The sequence below is a fragment of the Halichoerus grypus genome, chromosome 6 (assembly GCF_964656455.1).
Source record: "Halichoerus grypus chromosome 6, mHalGry1.hap1.1, whole genome shotgun sequence".
NCBI lineage: Eukaryota > Metazoa > Chordata > Mammalia > Carnivora > Phocidae > Halichoerus > Halichoerus grypus.
In genome coordinates, this window is record NC_135717.1 from 78,630,899 (window position 1) to 78,655,314 (window position 24,416).

General features: G+C 49.6%; 1 protein-coding gene across 2 annotated transcripts in view; it reads right to left on the reverse strand.

The window, feature by feature from the left end:
* Positions 1-24,416, reverse strand: part of B4GALNT3 (beta-1,4-N-acetyl-galactosaminyltransferase 3) — a 95,941-nt gene that overhangs the window by 11,919 nt on the left and 59,606 nt on the right. For both annotated transcript variants that reach the window (XR_013449052.1, XM_078075460.1), the window contains exons 2-10: positions 13,659-13,762; positions 12,558-12,635; positions 5,733-5,828; positions 5,161-5,251; positions 4,644-4,744; positions 4,022-4,089; positions 2,094-2,172; positions 1,902-1,968; positions 101-244 (exon numbers count right to left, since the gene is read on the reverse strand). Coding sequence is in view for 1 of the 2 variants with exons in the window: in XM_078075460.1 (XP_077931586.1) it covers positions 101-244; positions 1,902-1,968; positions 2,094-2,172; positions 4,022-4,089; positions 4,644-4,744; positions 5,161-5,251; positions 5,733-5,828; positions 12,558-12,635; positions 13,659-13,762 (828 nt within the window). In the remaining variant the exon portion in view is untranslated. The remainder of the gene's footprint in view (positions 1-100; positions 245-1,901; positions 1,969-2,093; positions 2,173-4,021; positions 4,090-4,643; positions 4,745-5,160; positions 5,252-5,732; positions 5,829-12,557; positions 12,636-13,658; positions 13,763-24,416) is intronic.

Below are 24,416 nucleotides of genomic sequence, written 5' to 3' on the forward strand. Positions count from 1 at the left end.
ACTGTAGTAGAAGTGACAAGTCTGCGGAGTCTCCTCTACTAACACCCACGGCAGTGTATGGTCCCCAGACTGGATGAGAAGCGTGTGGCCAAGGCCTTACCTCGATAGAGGGTGTCCCGAGGGTCGGGCCGCAGCATGTCTGCGAGGGGCAGCTCCTCTCTGGGAAGAGAGTCTCGGGAGCCTGCATGGCTGGCTGCTGTCTGAGGGATATGGCCCACGTCATCCATCCTTAGGACTGTCTCATCTGGGCCCAGGGAGGAAAGAACAGAAGCAGCTGTGAGTCCTGGAGCAAACCCAGAACCCAGGCCCCTGCCCCTCTGAGAAGCCAGGCAGAGCCAGAGCCCAGGCTTTTGTAACCGCCCCCAGGGACAGTATGGGGTGTGCGTGACCCCACTCCCCTCTAGCTCTGCCCTCTCACAAGTTGTGGGCTCAGCTACTGATCTCCTTTGGACCCACTCTACCAGCCCCATGGCTACCACATACCACAACTTGGTGTAAATTGGAAAAAGACACCACTTCCTCAAATGTGTTACTGCTCTCTGCTGGAAATGTCATTTAAGTCTGCTTCATTTATCTCACACACATGTACAGAGCACTTACTAAATAACCAGCCAGGCACTGTTCTAAGCATCTTATAAATATCAAACCACTTCATCTCCATAAACACCGTATACCTTAGGTGTTTAGTGATTATTCCTACTTTACAGACTAGGAGCTTTGGCAAAGGGAATCTAAGTCATTTGCTGAAGACCACACAACTGGTCAGTGGCAAAGCTGAATCTGAACCTGGTCAGTGTAGTCTCAGCCTCCAGGTTGTCAGCGTCTCAGACAGACAAGCCAGCAAGGCGGACCACGGCAGGGCGCTGCCTTGCCCCCTCCATCATCCCCAGACTAGTATTCTCCCTTCCAAGTGAGCCAGGCCTCCTCCTCCCCTTTTCTAACTGCCCTGGTTGCTCCCTGCTGTCTGGATTCATCTGCCTTCAGCCCCAGGTGGAGCTCTCCTTCTGGGGCTGGTTACCTCTGGCTCATCTTACTAGTTTCTTCCCTGAAGTTTATTATGGGCCTCTTTCTTCTCGTTTCACATTGCATCTATGGACTTCAGCTCTCCCTTCTTCCTCTTGCATCAACTTAGCAGCTCACGATCTGCCCCTTCTGCCTTGACCTTATGGCCTCTAGCTTCGCTCACCATCAACCTCCTCTTACCTGTCCTGCCTTTGCCACACTGCCTCCCCGGCCTGTCCCCATCCTGCCCTCCTTGTCTCTCACACACTTTCCACTGCCTTCCCAGTCTCCTCCCAGCACTCAGCTTTCCCTTCCTCCCTTGGGGTTCTGGCCCTGCCTACTCTTCCTACACCCGGGCCCACGTGGCCCCACTTGCCCGCTGGTGATTTCTCAGTGGGGTCAGCGGATGCATAGGAAATCATGAGCAATACATAGTACAACTGAAGAGTTCATTTACTGCAAATCTAAAGCAGGTGAGAAAGTTTCTTCAGCTCTGGTCATGGCTTTGCAAAGAACCATGGGACCCTCAACTGTAAAATAGGAAATTTGCCTCACTCAGAGGTTTTTCATCTGGAGTGAGCCTCGTGGTCTCTGGGTGCTCCTGAAATTGTACACAACATATTGTGTGTGAATGGACAAGGGCGTTCTTCTGGGGCAAGATCTCAGCAAGCTTCCAGCAGGTTCTCAAAGGGGTCACTGACCCTTGAGAGTTAAGGATCTCTGACCTTAGGATCCCTTTAAGTTCTGTTCCTTGTTCTGGACCCCCTTTCCACCCACGTTCCAAGCACCTTGAGCTTTAGCCTCCACCCCTCCCTTGACCAAATCCCCTCAGTGGACTGAGCCCCACACGTTGGCCCCAGCTCACCTCTGTCTCCAGGGGAGGGGCAGAGCCTACTCACTTGTGAAAAGGGACAGGGAAGGGGAGTCAATAATGGTGAACTTGGCTCCAGGGTCATTCCGTCGCCACTGGAAGAAGAGAAAGGGTGGATGCGGAGGCTTGGAGGGAGCTGGATTTAGAAAAGAGTTCAAGGGACAAGGGGTGAGGAGCAGCTCCGAGCTGAGCTGGGGGGCAGGCACAGCAGGGCTCTCACCGCGACTTCCACATGATCCGTGCCCTCATCGTTCTGTTTGTGCAGCACCTCGAAGTAGTACCTCTGGGAGGCTGCCAGGCTGGCAGGAGAGAGCAGAGACACAGAAGGCTATCTTCTCGGGCCCTGTGGCCGCCCGTGACCCACTCTTCCGCCATCTTACCTTGCTCCTGCCATCCGCAGCCTCCCCTTGTCTTTTTTTTCCTCCGCTTCCAGAATCCCAGGAGCTTTGCTTTTAATGCTGGCCCTCTGAGAGGCCAGGCAGAGCCAGAGCCCAGGCTTTTGTAACCGCCCCCAGGGACAGTATGGGGTGTGCGTGACCCCACTCCCCTCTAGCTCTGCCCTCTCACAAGCTGTGGGCTCAGCTACTGATCTCCTTTGGACCCACTCTACCAGCCCCATGGCTACCACACACCACAACTTGGTGTAAATTGGAAAAAGACACCACTTCCAGGTGCCTGACACCTGGTAGTCCCCACACTACCTCTTACTCACAGTGTGACCTTAGTTTTCTCTTCTGTAAGATGGCGGTACTAACAGTACACACTTCACAGGAGAATCAGGACGATCAAAGGAAACACAGATCTTCCTCAACTTATGGGCTTACGTTCTGATAAGACTCCTCTTAAGTTGAAAATATTGGAAGTCGAAATGCATTTAATACACTGAACCTCCCGAACATCATAGCTTAGCCTGGCCCACCTTGAACGTGCTCAGAATACTTGCATTAGCCTACAGTTGGGCAAGATCATCTGACACAAAGCCTAGTTAAAACAAAGTACTGAATATCCCATGTAAGTTACTAAATGAAAGTGAAAAACAGCATGGTGGTATGCGTACAGAATGGCTGTTACCGGCTGTTGACCCTGTGATCATGTAGCTGACTGGGAACTGAGGCTCACGGCCACTGCCCAGCATCACAAGAGACTATTGTACCCCTTAACTGCTAGCCTGGAAAGAGATCCAAATTCAAAATCTGAAGTACAGTTTCCCTTGAATGCATATCACTTCTGCACCATTGTAAAGTTGAAACATCGTAAGTCGAACTATTGTAAGTCCGGCCATCTGTAATAGTAACCCTTACAGAGTTGTTATTATGTGCCAGACACTGTTCTAACGGTTTTATACATGCCAACTCACTTAATTCTTGGTTATAGATGAGAACCCTGAGCCACCGAAATCTTGGGTAATTTGCCCCAAAATCACTGAGGTAGTAAGTGGTGGAGCTGGGATCTGGACCCGGGCAGTCTGGCTTCTGGGTCCATGACGTTAGCTGCCATGCTGAGTTACATGTGAAGTGCTCACCACAGAGACTGGCAAACGGCAAGCGCTCTTCGCCAGCTAGACCGTCTTATTGTTACCAACATCACTATTATCACCATTAAACCAGTGCACGTTCTTGCTTGTGTGTGCAGGCCACCAGGTGGCACTCTGAGGTTAGGCTAAGTTCCCCTTCCAGCATGACAAAAGCAATTCCAGCCACTACAGGCTGGGAAAGGCCTGGTCTCCCTCCAGTCTCCCAAGGGATCGCAGCGATGAGGAACTTTCCACAGCACAGGCAGTGTCCAGGCTGTGGACATCTCCAGGGATGGAGCAAATGGGAAGGGCAAGGACTGGGAGAAGAAAGACCTATTTTGTTTTCCAGTCCTGAGTCTCACTAAATAGCTGTGTGACCTTCTCCCAGTCACACCCCTCTCTGAGCCTCAGTTTCCCCATCTGTAAAATGAGGAAGGATGGGCCAGATGGTTTCTAAGTCAAAGACTTCATTTATCAGAATGCACGAGTGCCCAGGCATGCTGCATATCTGGATAAGGAAGGCTGGAGAAAAGGGAGGGTACAACTGGACTCCCTTGCCTGATTTGACCTCAGCACTTGAGGTAGGTTGGGCTTTTTCTGTCGCTCATAGGAATGTCATGAGACTCCCTACTCACCTCACTGGCTTGGAAATTTGACTCCGAAATTTCCCAAACTCTCCAGGGGCGGTCCACTCTTTTCCAGTCTAGAGGTGTGGGGAGAGCGAGAAGAGAAGGAAGGAGGAAGATGGACAATATGAAGGAAGGGAGGCGGGGAGTGAAGAGACAAGGAAGGAATGGGGAGGAGACATGTGGGAGAAAAGAAGAGCAGGGAGATGGGAAAGAAAACAGGAGAGGTGAGGGGAGTGACAGGTAACCCAGGCAAGAAGGACCTCCGCCCTTCCTACAAGGGGCCCGAGCAATCAGGCTCCACGGCGTTCATCCTTGGCACCATGCTAAGGATGCTGGAACCCAAAAACGGGACGTGGCCCAGTCCCAGCCCAGAGATGAATCTTCCTGAGGTCTTTCTGTGGCCTCAGACTAACTCCTCACTCCTCCCCAATTTACACTCTGTCTATCCCTTTGTAAAACGGGGCAGGGGTGAGAGGGAGGATGCTTCTCTCTCACACCTTCTTCCCTGGCTGTCACGCCAGAGAGACTAATGGTAATGAGGGTTTCCTGATGCGGGCAGGTGCCTCTTCCATGACCTGGCTCCTGGGCCCAGTGGGAGAGGAGAGTTCTGGAGCTGGGCTGACCCTACCTTGCCCACACTGGCCAGCAGCTGAAGGCCTGACACCTGGTCGTCCCGGCTGAGCCAGAACTCAGCGTTGTCATCTGCAGCAATGGCAAACTGGATCTTCCCTGGGCAGTCGGGGAGAGAGTTTGCAGATGAAAGCAAGAAGGGCATTAGCATAAAGGGCTGAAGGCCTGTTTTATGTCTTAGTGATTACATTCTCTTCAAGAGGGCTTGGTGCCGTGGCTTCCCTCTCTGTAAAGTGGGGGTTCCACATCCTAGGAGACACCATGAAGACAGGGAAGACTCCCAGGAAGAGACAAGCTAGTGCCAGACTCTGCAAATCAGGGTGTGAAGTGGCAGCTGGGGGGCACTGGATGAGACCTCACCGTGACTAAATTTCCCCCCTCTCCCCAGTGATGGACTAACAGGGTCCAGGTAGCCTAGTGTGGACTTACTTCTCAACTACAGGCTTATGTTCTCTGGGTACCATAAAGAACCTGGAGCAGGAAGCAGGAGGATGGGACTTTGGGGCTGGCCTCACCATTGGTGAAGGGGTGCAGGTAGCCAAAGATGCGGAGACCATAGTTGGTCCATTTGGGGGACACGGCCAGCTTCCTCAGGGTTGTGCGAATCTATGCCAAGAAAGGGGAGGGAAACCATTACCCAGAAGAGGGAAGAGGAAACTGAAGAAATTGGTCCACTCAGGGCTGGTGGGAAGACCAAGGTGGGGAGGGAGACAGGAGGGACTGGGGCATGGCTTGGTGAGTGGAGTGTAGGCAGGATTTCCACTCCCACTTGCTTCTTTGTTCATGTGACCTTGTACAGTGCACAACCAGCCCAACTGTATGTGGTGGCTCTGGCTAAATTATATCATGAGGCACAATGAGAGCCTGAAGCTGAAATGATGCAGAAGATGGCAGAGAACTCAAAGGAATCCTTGGGAAGGGAGCAAGAGTAGTAACTGTGGGCAGAAGAAAAGAGGACCCAAGATATAAAGGAAAGAAAATGAACCAGAAAAGAGCCAGGACAGATGAAGAAGACAGAAGACAGGGGGAGATGAGACACAGGAGTGGGCCGAGGGAGGGAAAAGAGGCACGCCCAGCAAACACTCACATGGGGGTACAGTGGGAAGTGGAGGTTCCTCCTGAGCTGCTGAATGGAACTGCCACACCAGTCCTCAAACACATGCAGGTTGGCGCGGCCCCGGAACTGTACGGGGCAGAGAAGCAAGCAGGTGAGTGTGAGCGCCCCGGCACCTGTCCACCCGGCTTGAGGAGGCCGGGTGGACAGACGACGCCCGGGCCACCGCAGCCCCAGCCCCGGTGTTCCTCTCACTACTGCAGGTCACGGTCCAATTCAGTCCCATTCCATCCTCACACCCACAGCCTCTTTCTCCAACCTCATCCCCACTGCCTGGCCCTAAAGCCTGGGTCTGTTTTTCTGGCTATGCTTGTGCGCGCGCGCACACACACACGCACACACGCACGGACGCGCACGCAGTCCCGGCTCTTTCCAGGCAGGAAGGGGGCTGGTTTGCATTCCCCAGGCAAGGGACAGTAATAGCTGTGACAGAAAGGCAGAGATGACAGAAAGAACTGGAAGGAGCGCCAGGCTGGGGTTTGAGCTGAAGACTTGCTCTCCTCCCCTCCCCTTCCCCTTATGCCTAATAGTAAGCTCGAACAGCTGTCTGCTGGTGAAACCTTATCTACCCAGTAGTCTTCACGCTTCTGGCTCCCCTTGTGGGGAAGCAGCTGGGAAAGCGCTGCAGGAGGTCTTTGGGGGCCCCATCCGGCAGGACGGCCTCCGACTGCTCCCTTAGGAGCTGGAAGCCTCTCTCCTGCTCTGCGCGGGCCTCTCCTGGCATAACTACCCAGGCGCCTGGGACTTGGGCAGCCCTGGGAAGCTAGGAGCAGAGGATGTATGCTCTCTCCTCCTTGGCTGTGGCATCGGTGGGGCAGAGACTGAGCTTGGAGGCCAGCGGCAGAGGGCCCCCTTCAGAAGAGAGGGCCTTAGAGCCAGTACTCTGAGTGGGTGGAAGTGCTGGGCGTTTGAGAGGGGAGGGGAAGCGTGGGGATCCTGTCCCAATTTATCCTGACAAAGAGTTTCAGATTACCCCATCTCAGCAATTTTCTCCTCCCCCTCCCCCCAGCTTAATCTCCAGGTTGTGGGAGGTGGGGCCTCAATTACTCTATACAAACAGGCCCTGCCCTTCCCTCCCCACTGTGGCCCATCAGATATCAAAATCTGAGCTGCCCTGAGGAAAACAGAGGAGTAAGGGACACCCAGACTGGAAGCCCGGAAAAAAGGAAGTAGCACAAGGTCTTCAGCAAGCGATCTGAGGACAGATGCTTGGGAGGGGAGAAGTCCTGCGCACGAATGCCAAAGATCTGAGGTGCGGCCTCTGAGGAAACACGACCCCACAGCTGGATCCAGAAAGGACACAAGAGAGCCTGTCACTCCCCATCCCTTCAGCAGCCTGGCACTTCCTGGGCACACTGGCCTGGTCAAAGCTGAGCATGTGGGGCCTTGGGAAGCAGCCATCGCACCAGGGAATATGAGTGGGGGGCTGGGATGGGTGGGAGAGAGAATGTGGGCTGGGTAGGCAGGGGGCGGGCTGAGGCTTCTTGGAAGGAAAGAATGGGGACATTGTGCTACTTCTGGGGAAATTCCTTAAATCCAGTTTACAAGACTCAGTTGTCTCCTACAAATGACCTCTTCTAAGCCCCTCCCTGGAAGACTTTCAGGGCAGTGTGCTCAGATCCACAGCAAACTGCCGAGGGAGGGCATGCCACCAGAGAAATCTGTTTTGTTCAGCCAGGAGGCCAGAGGCCACAGGGGGTTTGGGCAGGGGAAGGAGGGAAGAAGGAAGGAACTGGGCTAGCCGCCTCCTGCCTCCCACTCAGGGCCTTGCTTGCTACAGCAAGGGTAGCTTGAGATGCTCCGGAGAATGGAAGGCAGGGGAAATGAGGGTGTAGGAAGAGGACTAGCCCTCTCCTCTGAGGTCTAGGCCCTCACTTGGCATCACAGTAGCCTTCAAACCATGCTTCATCCACCGTCTCTGCGGGACCAGTGGGCACCATCTTCCTCCCAGGCCCAGACTGGCAACCCCCACCAGGATTTGCGTCTCTGTAAGTTTTGGAGACTTTGTATCTGGCAGGGATGAGGGATTCCAGCTCATCAGTACTGCCCTTTGCTCACTCTCTCCATTGCCCAGCAGGGGCTAAGGCCCAGGGAAGGACACTGGTTACTCCTATCACCAGATTTGGCCAATGACAGATTTGGAACTTCCAGTTGTAAGTAGTGGAGAAAATACTTGTTGGAACCCTCTCATTTTAGAGGTCAGATTATTGAGGCCCAGAAAGGTAAACTGACTCCCCCAAAACACACAGCAATTAACCCTGTGGAAGCGGGGAGGGTGTCTGGGAGTATGGATGCAGGAGGGGAGGTCAGCCAGGTAGATCCTCAGACAGGAATGTCCACTGTCTTCCATTCCCACAACACTGCCTCTACCAGGCCCCACTGGGCTTGCCAGGCCTGCAGCAGAGCCTCCTCACTGGAGGGAAGCTTCTCTCCCTCCACTGATTCTTCACACTGCCTGCAAGATTGTCTTTCTAAAGCATAGACCTGATCATGTCACTCTGCAGCTTCAAACCTCAGGAGACTCCCAAAAGGCTTCAGAACAAAACCTCACCCTGGCATGAGAGGTCTTTTTGACTGACCTACCTTCCCAGCCTCACCTCCTGCCACTCCCTGTCACACACCTACACGCCACCCACACCCATCTCCCTGTCTTTGTCACGCTCCTTCACCTCTCCATGGCTTTACAAACACTACTTCCCGGTGGGAGGGCCTTTTCCTTTCTCCCCCACCTGGCAAACCCTGGTTCATCCTTCTGACTTCCTCACCAGAGTTAATAGCTTCCCTCTGCTGTGTTTCCAGAACATCTTAATTATTTGAATGAACAAATGCTTGCAGAAGCTAAGCTCGGAATCGTATGTTCCTTCATTGATTCGGTAAGTGCCGAATGTCTGCTTTGGACCGGTAAGAGATGCAAGGAGATGTAGTCCTCCAAGGAGAGAGACATGTTAACAATCGGTGTCACCCGTGCCAGGGGCTATTGCAGAGGGGTCGGGGGCACATGGCATGAAAGCAGGAGCAGTCACCTCTGCCCCCAGGAGACGCAGGAGCCAATCACAGAAAGTACCCTCCAGAGTGGGTAAATAAAATGTGGTGCGGCCACACAATGGAACAGTACTCAACCATAAAAAGAAATGAAGTGCTGGTAGAGGCGACCGCGTGGACGAGCCTTGAAAACGTCATGTTAAGTGAAAGAAACCAGACACAAATGGTCACATTATCTGGTTCCATGTATATGAAATGACCAGAACAGGCAAACCTAGAGAGACAAAAAGTAGACTACTGGGAACCCTGGCTGGCTCAGTCGATAGGGCATGTGACTCTTGATCTCAGGGTCGTGAGTTTAAGCCCCATGTTGGGCATGGAGCCTAATTAAAATCATAAAAAATACAAAAAAAAAAAAAAGCATTCCTTAAAAAGAGAAAAGTAGATTATTGTTTGCGTAGGGCTCGTGGGATGGGGGTGGTGAGGGGTGATGGCTAACGGGTATGGAGTTTCTTTCTATGGTAATGAAAGTGCTCTAAATGAACAGTCATGGGTGCATAACTCTATGAATCTAGTAAAAGCTAGTGAATTACACACCTTAAATGGATGACTTATGTGGTATTTAATTTATATCTCAAAATTGTTACCGAAAAAAAAAAAAGGTAAGCCTGAGAAGAAGATTTGGGGTCTCAGCCCTCTCATCAAGAGACAGCAGCTCGCCAAAGCCAGGGAAAGGCTGACTTGTTTTGATCTTATTTGGATTTACCGAATTTCTTTCTTGTAACTATTTTTGTTTTCCAGATGGAACATCCTGAGCATCAGACAGTGTTTTGGTCAATGGACATAAATGAATAAATTGGCATTGAGGTTTGTTAATCAGTGGGGTTTGTGAACTAGTCTTATGATTTGGGGTGGCATGAATAAGTTTTTGAGGGCAGTTACACCGTGAAGCCCAGCCCCACAGCTGTCCACTCTGACAGTCTCTCTGACACAGCAAAGAGAATGCCTATGGCTGCTTAGCTTTCCAGAGTGACTTCTGGCCTCAGAGACTCTGCACTGCTGGCTGAAGACTGGGGCAGGGAGACAAAGAAGAGACCATTCATTGCCAGCTTTCTTATCCTCTGTCCTTGCTCACTTTCAGGGCAGGGCTGTGTCCTAGTGATGCCACCTGGAAGAAGTGAACGAGTTAACCCCTCTCTGAGCCATTACCTGCAAAAGGGGGATAATAGTACCACCTGACAGCTCTTGACAGCTAGATGTTCAATAAATGACATATATCATTAACCTGCTGAAACTGTCTGTCAAAAGGGCAGGAGACAGGTAAGGAGATCGCAGCAGAGAGTCACCGGTGGTGGGGGCAGGGACCACCATGCAGCTCTGTGGCTGCAAATGTTAAGTTATTTAGCCTTTCGAAGGGGCCTTGTTTTCTCTGTTGGTGAAATAAGATGATTGGATCAGTGATTCCCTGAAGATCTATGAAGATTGTAATGAGGATTTTGTAAGGTTTTTTTTTTGGTAAAAACTACTTTTTTTTTAAAAGATTTTATTTATTTATTTGAGAGAAATCAAGAGAGAGCACGGGCTGGGGGAAGGGCAGAGGGAGAGGGAGAAGCAGGCTCTGTGCTGAGCAGGACCCTGGGATCTTGACCTGAGCCCTGAGCGGAAGGCAGACGCTTAACCGACTGAGCCACCCTGGCACCCTGGTAAAGCTACTTTTAATAAAAAAAAAAAAAAAAAAGTCAATGGAAATCAGGCATTTATCACCAAAAGGCCATATACACTTATTAAAACATCAACTATTTCTTTAAAAAATTAATCCTATTTTAATCACTATTTACTATTTGTTCACTGTTTTAATCTCATATATATTTCCATCCTTGATTGGCAAAAAAAAAAGTGGGGAAATTAATGATTAATAAAGGCAGAATGGGGGCATCTGGGTGGCTCAGATGGTTAAGCGTCTGCCTTCAGCTCAGGTCATGATCCCAGGGTCCTGGGATCGAGCTCCATACTGGGCTCCTGGCTCAGTGGGGAACCTGCTTCTCCCTCTCCCTCTGCCTCTCCCCCTGCTCATGCTCTCTCTCTCTCTGTATCTCTGTGTCTCAAATGAATAAATAAAATCTTAAAAAAAAATAAATGCAGAATGTTATACAGCCATAATCTTTAGAAAAAACGATCTGGGGCGCCTGGTGGCTCAGTCAGTTGAGGGCTGGACTCATGATTTTGGTTCAGGTCGTGGGATCGGGTCCCACGTCTTGCTCAGCACAGAGTCTGCTTGGGATTCTCTGCCCCTTCCCCCCGCCTCGGCCCTGCTCTCTCTCTAAAATAAATAAATAAAATCTTAAAAAAAAAACCAAAACAGAAAGAAAGGAAAATGATCCCAACTGTCCTCAAAGGATTGAAGGCTAGATCATGGGATCAATGGTCTTTAAGGCACCCTCTTTTCAAAACACTCCAGGTGGGGTGGGGCATAATCACCTGATGATGTCACCTAGTACAGGTGTGCCAGTGTTGTAATGTGTCCTCTCTCAGGGCTTTAAACAGAGGCAGTTTCACGGCGTGAATAACCTAACATCATATTTAGCACGATGCTACCTCCTCTTCTCCTGCCCCACAGCAAATAGGTGGATTGGAAATAAAATCACGCAGGCTGAGACAGTGGGCTGGCCAATACCACCCAGCCAAAAAAAATAATACATGTCCACAGGTCTCAGGACTAAAAGGCACTGGGTTATGGGCAAGTTGTCGAATATGCAGCCCAAATTTAAAATTTTCACCCCCAAAGAACCATGCTACTATGGAGTCTCAGCATAAGCATTTACTCAAGGTAATCTTGAGCATGTTAATTAACCTCTCTGCGCCTCAGTTAATTTACCAGAAGAAGAATCTTTCAGATCCTATATAAGTGAAAGGTATCATAGCAACTCTTATTCACGTTTAACCACTTCCTATAAAAGTTTTCTAAAGCAGTGTTTCCTAGAGTGTGTTCCTCAAAACACTAGTTTCATAGAGTATTAAGAGATATTTCATGGGGGAAAAAAAACAAGGCAGGAGACACATAGGTTTGGTACCTGCTGAGCTAAACCAAGTTAAACAGCTCACTACAGAACTTCTCAGAACCTTTCCTATGTGAATGTGTATTTCCAAGAAGTGGATGTAGTATATAGTTTTTATGCCTTATTTAACAACAGACTCCTTTCTTCCTGGAATACCTTATGAGACTTGCCGTCCAAGAAAGTTTGGGGAGCCTATCTTTAAGAATGATGTGGCTGTGAAAGTCATGTGGCTTTCCTGAGTTCTGTTTTTCTCACTTATAAAATGAGGACAATGATACTATCTTACAAGGTCATAAAACTGATAAGGGATGATATGCAAAAACCAGCACACAACAGCCTCAGAGCAAACGGTCTCCTCTAAAGGAAGAAAACTGAATGAGCCTGAAGACCTTTTTTTTTTTCTTTCCCAAATTAGGTGAAAAAAAATTCTGGGGGGGTAAGGGGGAGAGAGAGAGGGCAAGAGTGCATGCAAGTGGTGGGGGGTTGGGGAGGGGAAGATGGGCAGAGGGGGAGAGAGAATCTTAAGCAGGCTCCAAGCCCAGCGCAGAGCCCAACCTCAGGGCTCCATCTCTTGACCCTGAGATTCTGACCTGAGCCGAAATCAGGAGTCAGACGCTGAACCAAGTAGCCACCCAGGCGCCCCTAGGTGAAGATTTTTAATAATAATCACTAGAAGAATATTTTCTGTGGTCTCTGGAATTATCTGTGAAAACTATGTTTTGACTGTCTCCAAGAACAGGGACAGTTACAAATCCCTTACCTCTGAGAGCCAGGGGACAGGCTTATTCCATTTCAGGTAGCTGTAGTTACCACTCTCACCTCGCTCCACGTCTTGGTCCTGGCAGAAGAGTGAAGAATGAACCGGGTGGGAATATTAGGATTGGGGGCCCCTTGAAAGTGCCAGTGGGGAGGCAGAGGGCCAGGAGACCCTGCCCCCGGGGAAGCTTATCAATATAAGGGACACTCCCATTTATGATTCACCCTGTATCCCTCAGAAAGACACCCCCTTACAGTTTCGTCAATGCATACTCTCCTAAGGTTCTTTTACTTTCCTGAATTTTCTGTCTTCCCATATGGAAAAAAAATTTTTTTCTTTCTTATTTTTGGAAAAATAATTTCTAAATAGATCAGTGTTCTGAGAACAGGAACTTGCCTCAGTCTTCATCTACATCCCCCCCAGGACTCTGCCCAGGTCTGTCACTCATTTGTCCTGACAAGTGGAAGCCCCCTGGGGACATCACAGCCCTTCCCCTACCCACCATGCACGTTCATGGGTTCAGTTTGGTTCTGCTCCAGCCTTGGAGATCCATGTCTCTTCTAGGCTCAGAGGCTCAATCTTAGGGTTCCAGACTGAATTAGAACCCAATTTCCCCAATTCCCATCCAGAGCTCCTCCTACCTCCCTAGGGACCACTGGCCCAAGAGACACTATAGAAAAAATGCTCCATTCCAAATCTGTCCCCCAGCCATGTGCAGCTACCTCATCATCTCTCTTAGCAGTGAGCATCTGGGATTATCACTAAGGCACCAGCCTAGGCCTCAGGCCTGCAAAGACGCAGGATGTGATGGTTCTGCTTTAAGCCCTTTAAGATGGCCCTTTAAGATGAAGGCCACATGCCTGGAACAGTTCAATTCAGGGCCTCTTGAGCTGCCTGAGGGAGGCTTTGAGGAGGGCAGGATGGACATCTCTACCCACCGAGCTAACGAGATCCTGTGATGTCCGAGTACAATTCCAGGAATTCTCTCCTTGAGCCCTCTTACCACAGAAAAGTAGGGGATTCCCTTAAGGCTGTAAGGTCACGGACAGGTGAGGACCCATGTTAATGCACGAGTAGAGAAAATGGGCTGGCCCCACCACATACCTTGGAGCCCAGCCTCTGGGGATGATAAAACTGGAGATTTGGATCCACAGCTGGAATGTTCCTGTTGGCCAGAGCCTTGGCCAGTTCTCGCCAGCTGCCATATCCTATGGAAGGGACCGAAGAGAGAAAAAGGTCAACAGAACATGAAGACCTCATAGGTCTGTAAGGCTTGGGGGCAATAAAAGAGTTAAGCTTCTTCCCTTGTGCAGCTCTTCATACCACTTCCTATGGTGTGCATGAAGTGGGGGGAGGGTCGGGAGATAGTTACAACCTTGGCCAAGGTCAGTAGCACAGAGGGAGAGGAAAAGAGCTCCTAGTACATTAAAAATTTGCTGTCTTCCATAATCGGAGAAGGAGCCAGGCCAGGTGAAGACGAAACACGTCCATTTGTCCATGGAGTGTGTGCAGCACCACAGGCTGACTCTTCCCCAGTTGCCTTTTGAGGCTGATTTCTCCCCAAAATCGCTGTGGGGAAAAAGTTGTGAAAGGCAGTGAAACTAAGCTTGCTCCCTTTCCAGCTCTGTCCCCTTCGCACCCAGGGAGAAACTGTTGGGGTGCCAGCAAAGAGTCAAGAAGCAGAGCGCTGTGCTGAGGGTGAGGCTGCGGGAGTCAAGGTTCAGGGGTCAGCACAGCCACGCACTGAGGGGTCAGAGCCCCCCACGTGTCAAGGGGGCCGCTTGGGCATGATTGTCAGACTTTGAATATGTGAAACCAAACCACTACCAGCCATGAACCCAAATCATAGACTATCAGGAGCTAGGCTAGCAGAGGCTTTCAAGATCATCTGGTCCTCATTTCAGATGAGGAAAATGGGACCCCAGCCGGCCAAATGACTTCTCTCGGCTCATTTAGCAAATAGCGACAAGGCTAAGACTGGCACTCAAATGTCCAGATCCCCCACTGGGCTACTACTCTGTCTCCAACAGCTCCATCAAGATGCTCCCAGCGTGGTGGGTGCTGCACAAAAGGAGTCAGACTCATGCTCACTGACCACTGGGAGCCAAAAGCTGACCCAGAGCAGATGTCATGGACCCCGATGTGAGCCCAGTCGAGACACAGCCAACCAGACACAGAGGAAAGAGCACAACGCACGAATGTGGGCCGACAAAAGGTGGACACCACCATTTTGTGGGAATGTTTATGTAACTGACTCCAGGAGGGGGATTGCGGTGGGTAGGGGGATGCTTTTCTTCCAGTTCTGTTTGGTGTGGCCCTTTAGTGCTTACTAAGCATCTCACAGGAAGGATCTCATCTGAGTCTTGTAATACGATTCTTTTTTTTTTTTTTTTTTTTTTTTTTTTTAAGATTTTGTTTATTTGACAGAGAGAGACACAGCGAAAGAGGGAACACAAGCAGAGGGAGTGGGAGAGAGAGAAGCAGGCTTCCCGCCGAGCAGGGAGCCCGATGCGGGGCTCGATCCCAGGACCCTGGGATCATGACCTGAGCCGAAGGCAGACGCTTAATGACTGAGCCACCCAGGCGCCCCAATACGATTCTTGTAATACGATTCTTGTGAGAGGGGCGCCTGGGTGGCTCAGTCGGTTAAGCATCCGACTCTTGATTTCGACTCAGGTCATGATCTCAGGGTCATGAGATCCAGCCCTGCATCGGATTCCACACTCAGCACAGAGTCTGCTTGAGGTTCTCTCTCTCTCTCTCCCTCTGCCCCTCCCCTGCATGTGCATGCGTGTGCCCCCCCTCAAATAAATAAAATAAATAAATAATTAAAAGAATCTTGTGAGATAGGCCAGGTCTGATTACCCCCATTTTACAGATGCGGAAAGAGCAGCGCAGAGTTTAAAGTCACAGAGTGACTTGTTTTGAAGCCAGGATCAGAACAGAGAGCCTCCCTGTCTCATGAGCCAGCGTTTTCTCATTCCGCCTACATTTTCTCCTGTGGGCACTTTTTCACACAAACTTTGAAGAGTCCCAGGGGCAGAGGCCTCAGCTGGGGATCTGTGCCTCTGGGTTTCTGCAAGACATTAAACCTCTGCTCATGTTATGTTTATGGGGACTTCTGCAGGTTTATCCCTCTGCCATCAAGGTCTCTCCTGTTTCCATGGCTGGCCAGCTGGCAGGCGGGAACAGGTCAGACTAGTTCAGTGCAGGGGGATGTCCTGGGGAAGCCAGATTCTGGCGCCAGTGAAGTGAGGTGAGGATATGGGAGGGAGGAAGAGAAAGAATGCTCCCAGACCTACACCCTGCATTTCTGGATGAGCTCAGGAGAGAGCTGTTTGTTCATCTGTTAATCCCGACTCAGACACATCTTATTTAAGAGCCCCCGCCCTTCCCAAATCCAGGGAGCAGCTGGCTAGTGGTTGGGGAGCTCAGGTGCCTGGGTGATGAATGAGTCACATGGTGGGGTGGGGTGGGGAGGCTCAGCCTTGCTTCTGCCTCTGAATGATTGGGTCGTCTCTTCCTTGACTTTGCTCTTACAACTACAAGCCATCTACTTCTAGACAAAGTTGTGAGGAAATAATAATAAAAACACTACTTCCCCTATCCATGGGAGTTACAGTATGTCTCAGATGCAATTCTTTCTCATTGACTAGTTTTAGCTCCAGAAAAATTCTTTGACTCTTGGAAGTCACACCAAAGTGAGACAACCCAAGGTCAGTGAACTATCACTGGCATTTGCTGGAAAGTGATGAAGACTCTCTCCTTGACCAAATTTTAGACAGGCTCTTCTGAACCCTCCTTCTGAGTAGGCCTTGTCCTTGGGCCCTGTGCTTGGCTGGCCCAGCCCAGTGTTGAGGAAGAATCCTATTAAGTCTTTTTAGTAGGAATCTCCACCACCTTTGATACCTGATCAATTCTCCATCTTCCCACCCTTAATGTGTAAGTCCTCAACCTGCCTTTGGTTAAGAATACTGTTAGGCCAGTTTACCCGGATATCTCCTCTTGGTAATTTTCCATCTCCTGGCCCCCTCACTCTGCTTGCTGGCTATAAATCCCCAGCTGTCTTTGCTGTATTCCGAACTGAGTTCAGTTCTCTCCTGAGGTCTCTTTCCTATATCATGATAGTACTGAATAAAATCTGCCTTTATCACCTTTAACTAGTGTCTAGCTCTATTTCTCTGTATAAGAAGATAAGAGGTGGTTCTCTCAGTAAACAAGCACAAATCCACTGGTGGGGATTGGGTGGGGGGCGGGGGGGGGAGGGGGTGATATCAGTGAGGTTAAACTCAACCAGGCCCTGCACCTGGTCCCAGGTGTCGAGATGGCTTTGAGATACTTAGAGACTGGGGTAGTCAACAGCCCAGCCTTTAGTAAGTTCAGGAGTAGGAAATTCCCTTTGCAGACTTCAGAGTAGAGGAGCAAGACAAGCAAGGCTTTAAAGTCAAACCTAATTGTCTATCTACCACTTATAAATGGTGACTGCTTAAGCAAGTAATCTGACCCGCTGTAAGTACTCAGTAAGCACTCCTTCCTCAATGAGTTTGGGGTTCCAGACCTGGGAGTCAGATATGAGTTCAAGCCCCTTTACAATCTTGTAAACCGCAAACGGCCAGTAGTTCTCTTACTCTCCTCTCTCTCTGCTTACTGACTAGAGAAGTAAGCAGACTGTGGGCCAGCAGGACTCAGCGGAAGCAGAGCAATGGATGAATAACGCCTCTTGTCTGTTTCTCGGGTATTACTCTCCGTTCCTCCCCATTGCCCATCCATCCCCCCGTGAACATTCACTGAGTGCACATCAGGCATCAGGCAGTGTGCTGGACATCTGGTCATTCCTCTTCCTGTTTCTTTGCCTCTGCATTAACCCTGCCAATGGATCCCCAGGCATTGCTCAGCCCGCTGGGGGAACCTGGAGCTAAAGAATGTGCTGATTCAACTATTGACACTTGTCACTTGCCCTCTGATAAGTGAACTCCTCCTGCTCCTGGCCAGACCTCTCCTCCCAGAGTGCCAGCTGCCAGGGCCTGTTTCTCCTGCAACAGGTGTCACATTTGTGCCAGGAGACAGACACCCCGATCTCAGGTGACAGATAAAGCACCACCATGGGCCTCACATTCTGCCCTCACAAAGCCGGGCTATCAAATTCACCATCAGCTGGAATTTTGCCAACATCTCTCTTCAGTGCATGTGAACTCTTCAAAGGCCTGAAGACGATCATGTTGGCTCTTTGCTGAAAATATGGGATACATTTATCCTTTGGTGCTTTTTTCAAAGACTCTCACGTACATTATTTCACTGGATCCTTACAACCTCCCTGTGGACTGCTGTTACCTCCATTTTAGAAATGAAAAAACAGACAAGTGAAATCATCAGCCCAAGGTCACACAGTGAATAAGATAATCCATGTAAAGGACTTAGTACCTGGCACATAATCAGGAATAAGCAGGTTGCAGCTTATGATTTTATTATTCATCACAATGTGGCAGGTCTGAAACTTGCATTCATTTCTCCTGACCTCTGGCCTGATTCCCTTGGCAGGGTGTCATGTGGTCAACAGGGATATTTACACCAGGAGGAAAGGAAGTCCCTCGCAGCTTGGGCATCTTTTGGATAGATTTTTAAGTATAGCTGACACGCTTTGCTCATGGATTTGATAGGAGGAGAGGAATCAAGAATGATTTGAAGATTCTGACCTGGGCATTTACTTAAGCAGGAGAGCCTAGGCTGGGGTGTCCCCAGGGAGGTGGAGCTGAGAGTAATGTCAAGTAATGCAAGACGGGAAGACTGACCTGGACCCCACTCCCGGGCAGTGGGAAGGTAGGGCTGAAGGAGGAGCCTAGGAGGGCTGGTCCCACCGGCTCCATCAGATGTAAGGGACCCAAAGATCCAGGGTGAATGCAGAGGATTTGCTTAGAAGCCCAGCAGCTGTCCAGAGAAGAGGTGATGAATCCAGAGGACAAGAGTTAGCCAAGGGAATGCGAGGCTGTGCCACCCAGGACACGGTTCCACAAATGTCAGCAACCAGCACTGAGTCCTCGGACTGTGGCTCTGTGGCTCTGACCTTGGAGTGCCCTTTAGGGCCAGGCACATGTCCTCAGCAGAACAAAGCCCCTATGTCTAGAAGCCAGCAGGGCCTGGACCCCCCCTCCTCTTCCCCCCACCCCCCTACCCCCGCCAGAAATCTGTGGTGACACAGCCAGTCAGGGATGAAACCTGGGACTGTCACCTGGGAGGAAGTCCCTGAGGCAAACAGAAAGCTCCAGGGGCAGAAACAGAGCTGTGTGGCTTAACCTTTCCTTCCCAGCCCGTGACACCATGATGCAAGAGAACTTATTATTCACGTAACCTTACCAGTTAACATTGATGTGTGAGGCATAGATATATATATATATATATATATATATATATATATATATATATATACTCATATTAAATGAGAATATTTCAGGAAAACAAGGCTTAGAAGTTAAAAATCTTGCTGAAAGTCAGAGGTCGTAAGTGAAAGAGGACCAAAGCCCATGTCCTTAATTCTACTAGTCTCTACTGAATACACTTGAGTTCTGTCCACCTCTACCATCACCATCACAATCACCTGGTGTCAGGCACTCATTTAGTCACCAAACTATCCGCTCTCTTACCTCCCCCTCACCACCCACACCTGCCAACGCCCCAACCTCTGACTATACTCTTTTCTAACTTGGCCACAAACACCTCTCCATATAAGCCAAAGAAAAGCAAGAGGGAGTGTGGAGACCCAAGTATCCCAAAACAGCTGAAAATTGGACATGAAAGCATCTTCACACAGGCCTGCTCCCCTCTCCCTGGTTTCTGAGCCTCTTCCTTCCCAACATGAGGGTAAACAATCCAGCATTGTGTCTACCAGCAGGGGTTGGCCCAGAGGAAGATTAGAAGTGGTTTCCTCAGTCTGCTCACGCTCCCTCACAGCACAGGTGTGTAATGTGGGTAATGAGGACCAGGAGAGAGGTGGGGTCCAGGTGTCTCCCCATCCCCTCCTTGACGAGCCTCTTCCCCCACTGTCCCCACCCCCACCCCCAAGCTGCTGCCGCTCAGAGCGGAGCTCAGGAGCCAGAACAGCCCCCTGCTCCCCAGCTCCCTGCCAAGCTAGCACCTGAGCTGCTGTAATGGTTTTGGCTGCCGGCAGGCTGAAGCTTGCCAGCAAGACGCAAGGGACTGTCCCTACTGCCCTGTTGGGTCCCACCTAAAGGGGGCCCAAAAGAAGGCGTCAGAGCTGTGCCAAGTATGTGCTTGTACATTTCAGCTCTGCTTTCAGTACTTCCTGTTCACACAAACATCCAGACTCAAGCATAAAACTTTAAGGGGATAGTTGAGGAGAGGAGCTAGAGAGGGCAAATACCCTTTCTATGGCGCTGCCGCCACTCCGGGAATGTAGGGTCTGTCGGCACACAGCCTAGCTTGTAACTTTCCATTCCCTGAGCCATGGATTTGATCGGTAGAGGCCCCAGAAGGTTTGGCCAGGTCCCAAGGCACCTCTAGGATATCGTCATCACCATTATTATAAAACAAAAACAAAACCAAAAACCCCAACAACATGTAAGCCCCATTTGCTAGTCAGTGTCGACAGGACAATTACAGCCACAAATACAGTTCTGTCCAAGGCGAATTCTGACTGAAGACCCTTGATGCAATCAATGGGATGGGTTCAGGAAAATCTACAGGTAACAGGGTCCAGGACTTCTAAGACTGAGCCAAGCCAACTGAAGAGGTGTTTTCATCCTCTGGTGGACTTGACAAGGACCACTTAGGTAGTTTTAAGGTCCCTCAGATCATGATGGAAGCCACTAGGCTTGTCGTTTCCAGTCTTCTTTCTGGACTGGGACACAGACAAGCTTCCGAACATGGAGGAAAATGGGGGACAATCCTTTCCCTCCCTGGCATCCTTTCAAAGAGGATGTTTAGTGGTGCTTAAGAGTAAGCAATTAGCAGGTTGGGAAAGAGTGAATAAATGAATCAGTGAACCAACAAATCAGCAGGCATGTATTGAGCACTTGTTGTATACTCCGAACTCTGCTAATTGCTGCAATAGATAGAAAGGTACAAATTGAGGGGCACCTGGCTGGCTCAGTGGGCGGAGCATGCGACTCTTGAGCTCAGGGTTGTGAGTTCGAGCCCCTGATGGGTGTTGAGATTACTTAAAAGTAAATCATTAAAAAAAAAAAAGAAGAAGAAGAAGAAGAAGAAAAGACATGAGAACCAACACGTCTGTGGACTCGTGTGTGTGTTCTGGCACTCACACCTGTGTGCACACTCAGGGCATGTACAAGCCAGTTCTGCTTTATGCAAACAGACCCACATTAGACAGCTAGGCTATGTTGCTTGATGATTTTCCAGACTTGCAGGAACCTCAGGCAAGATGCTCTGCAAACCATTCTGGGATAAGGGAACTGGTCTTCAGGGTCCCAAAGAGTTCAGGAGAAGCAGCACAGGAATAGGAAAACCTTGGTTCTGTAAAATGGCAATGGAGTCATTTCAGCAGAAATATCCCCAGGACGCACCTGAAGGTTGACATTGCCTACTTCCGGAAGCCCTGACAGGTTGGAGCCATAGTGGAACAATAGCCCAGGAGCTAGTCAAAAGGCAGTGTTCTTTCTTCTACTTCTTTTCAGGCGGGAGGAGGGAGCAGTAGAGGCCCAAGATCCCAGAACTCTTTCCCAACTGGGTGGAGGTGGCCCCACCCCCACTTGAGGGAGAGGAGTGGTTTCCATAGTTAGAGGTCTTGGAAGACCTTCAGGCACACAGAAGGTGTTCTAGAAAGAAAGAGTTGGAACCAGAAGGAAAAAAACGAAGCCTGGAAAAAAAGACTAGGAGGGGAGAAGAGCTTTGAAAAAGAGAAGAGCGAGTCCCACCCAGCCAGCTAATGAGACAAGAGGGGAGAAGTGGGAATATTTGATAATAACTATGTTAACTATGAAGATTGTGGGGTTACTACAGTGAAATGCCAAAAGAGATCTAGGAGGGGAACAGCACTGTTGACAAAGCCCTCCTCCATGCATTAACCCACTCAACCCACTACACAGGTTAGTACCAAGTACATTTAACAGAGAAAAACCACAACAGCTAAGATCTGTGCACTCGTTCAGGCCAGTCAGCGTGCTAAGCATTCATTCATTCTATCCTTCCAGGTAGATATTAATATTATTCCCATTTTACAGATGAGAAAATTGAGGCCATGGGCAGTGAGGAGGGTACATATCTGCCCACACCTCACAGACTCTAGATGAGAGAGCTATTTTCAAACCCAAGCACCTGACTCATTAAAAAAAATTTTCTTAACAATTATCTTACACACACCCTTTTGTTTGCTGCGTAAAAAAACAATGGGATCCAAATGAAGCAGGAAGAGAGAGGAGGCAAGAAAGTTTTCTAGGGCCACACAAGGACTGGGTTTGGGAACAGAAGTCAGGAGCCACACCTTCCACCCCCCTCTCCACCTGATGTCTCCTCTTAGAACAACACACTTTTTTTAAGCATCTTGTTGAGCCCCCTTCTCTTTTCTGCACCAGGCCTGAAAATGAATCAGATGCATTATCTGATCTGACGGGCTGCCAACTGCTGGGTTTGGGAGGGCTGATGAAGGTGACTTGCCAACACCAAGCTGGGGTTGTTATGACCTGTTTGGGGGAAGGAGAGGTGATAACGGGACAGGAAAGGCATGGATGACAAAAGAGAGGAATTCAGGGACTCTACTTTCCTCCTTTCCACAAAACATCCTTGTAACGCAACCTCACAGGTTGGACCAGCTGATGATAGAGGCCTGGGTTCTGTGTTTGCCCCCATCCCCGCATCACCATCCCACCACAACCAACCCAGCCCATGTTTTATATCTTTCACACTCTTGGTCTCATTTTTACTTTTACCCCCATCCTGGGAGGCATTTCTGTGTGGCTGAGGGGACACAGAGACCCACAGGTAGGTTAACAGACTTGTTTAATGTCTAACAGAAGCCAGTGCTAAAGCCAGGCTGGAGCCTAGCCTTTGATTCTTGGCCCAGGGTTGCGCATCATGGCACGGTGCGGATCTGCAGCTGCTGGAATTCAGTGGCACTCTTGATGGAGTCCACGCGAGGAAAGGGCTGGAAATTAGCACTGTGCTGGCGGGAGCTAGGTCTTGTTCATCATTGTACTCCCACTGTAATAAATCAGCTGAAATTAGCAGTTTTAACACATCCCTCCTTCAGAGAGGGGTTAAACTACCTGGGCCTGATTTTATATTCCCATTGTAGAGATCAGGCACTTCACGCATACAGAATGACTGACTGACTGATGGGCTGAATGATAAGGAGGGTGACAGGAGGGGCCTGGTATGTTTATCATCGTAGAACTATTTAGGGGTCTTCTGGCCACAACTCTGGGCTAGGGCCTGAATGAATTGACACACACCGGCCCTGACTTCTGAGAAGTTAACCCGCTGAAGGCTTTCTCCGTACCTGTGGGCACTCACAATGGCACAACCCAAAGCTACCTCTAAGAAAGCTCTCCTAGGGCCCTCTGTCTCTCTTTTTAAAACTTTAATTTCCAAATCTGTGTGTGTGTGGGGGGGTAAAATATAATTAACATAAAATTTACCATCGTAACCATGTTTAAGTGTTTCATGGCATTAAGTACATTCAGTTGCTATAAAACCACCACCACCACCGTCTCCAGAATTTTTTATCTTCCCAGACTGAAACTCTGTCCCCATTCAACACTAACTCCCCATTCCTCTCTGCCCCAGGTCTCTGGCAACCACCATTCTACTTTCTGGCTCTATGAATTTGACTATGCTAGATACCTCATACAAGCGGAATCATGTAATATTTGGCCTTCTGTGTCTGGTTTACTTAGCATCACGTTTTCCAGGTTCATCCATGTTATGGCGTGTGTCAGAATTTCCTTCCTTTTTAAGGCTGAACCATAGTCCACTGAATGAATGGATCACATTTTGTTTCCCCATCCATCCGTCAGTGGACATTTGGGTTGTTTCCACTTTTTGGCTAATACAACTATGAACATAGATGTACACGAATCTGTGTGAGGCCCAACTTTCCTTTCTTTCATAGGGCACTCTCTTTGAAACAGCTAAAAACTTTGTTCATTCTTACAGAGATAGGCCAAGGGGTCCAGGCTGCTGTCCTCACAGTAGAGACATGGTGGCAAACTTCTTGTTCAATGGAGAATACAAGAAGTCTGGGGACAGTGAGTGGAAGGAGGAGGAGGGGTGGGTGGGTGGGATCAGGTTGGAGCAATCCCAGCCAACAAGTTAGGAGGAAAAGCAGAACTTCTGAGTGGGCGCAAGGTAGGGGTTTCCCTAGGAACTGTCCGAGTACACTAGCCTATGGAGAATTTAGCAGCTTTACACATCCTGGCTTCAGAGAGAGGTTAAGTTTCCTGGGCCCCTAGAAACTCCAGCTCAGTGCTGATGCTAGTCCTCAGTGAGATAGGTACAGAAACTTAGAGTAAGCACTTAGAACCTGTTCGAACATCAACATGGGATAGTGGAGTCATCTCACCGAACATGGTATAGATCATTTTTGGATGTTCTGAATGTTGCATCCTGGCAAAATGTAGTATGACCACATCAGTCAGTGACAGACTGGGAACTAAAACCAAAAACTGGAAAAACTGGTCCTTCACTACAGTTTGTTCCAGTTAGCATCATAGACCTGCCTGTCTTCCTTCCTTCCCTCTGTTGCTTCCTAACTTAGGCCAGAGGTCTGGAAAAGACTGGAAAGTAGCTCACAGAGCCAGAGGGAATGACACAACCAGGCCCCAGAAAGGCCAAGAACCAGGGTAGGGAATCTCAGCAGCCAGCCCAAGACTCTGCTCCAAACACCTTCTGTGTGTC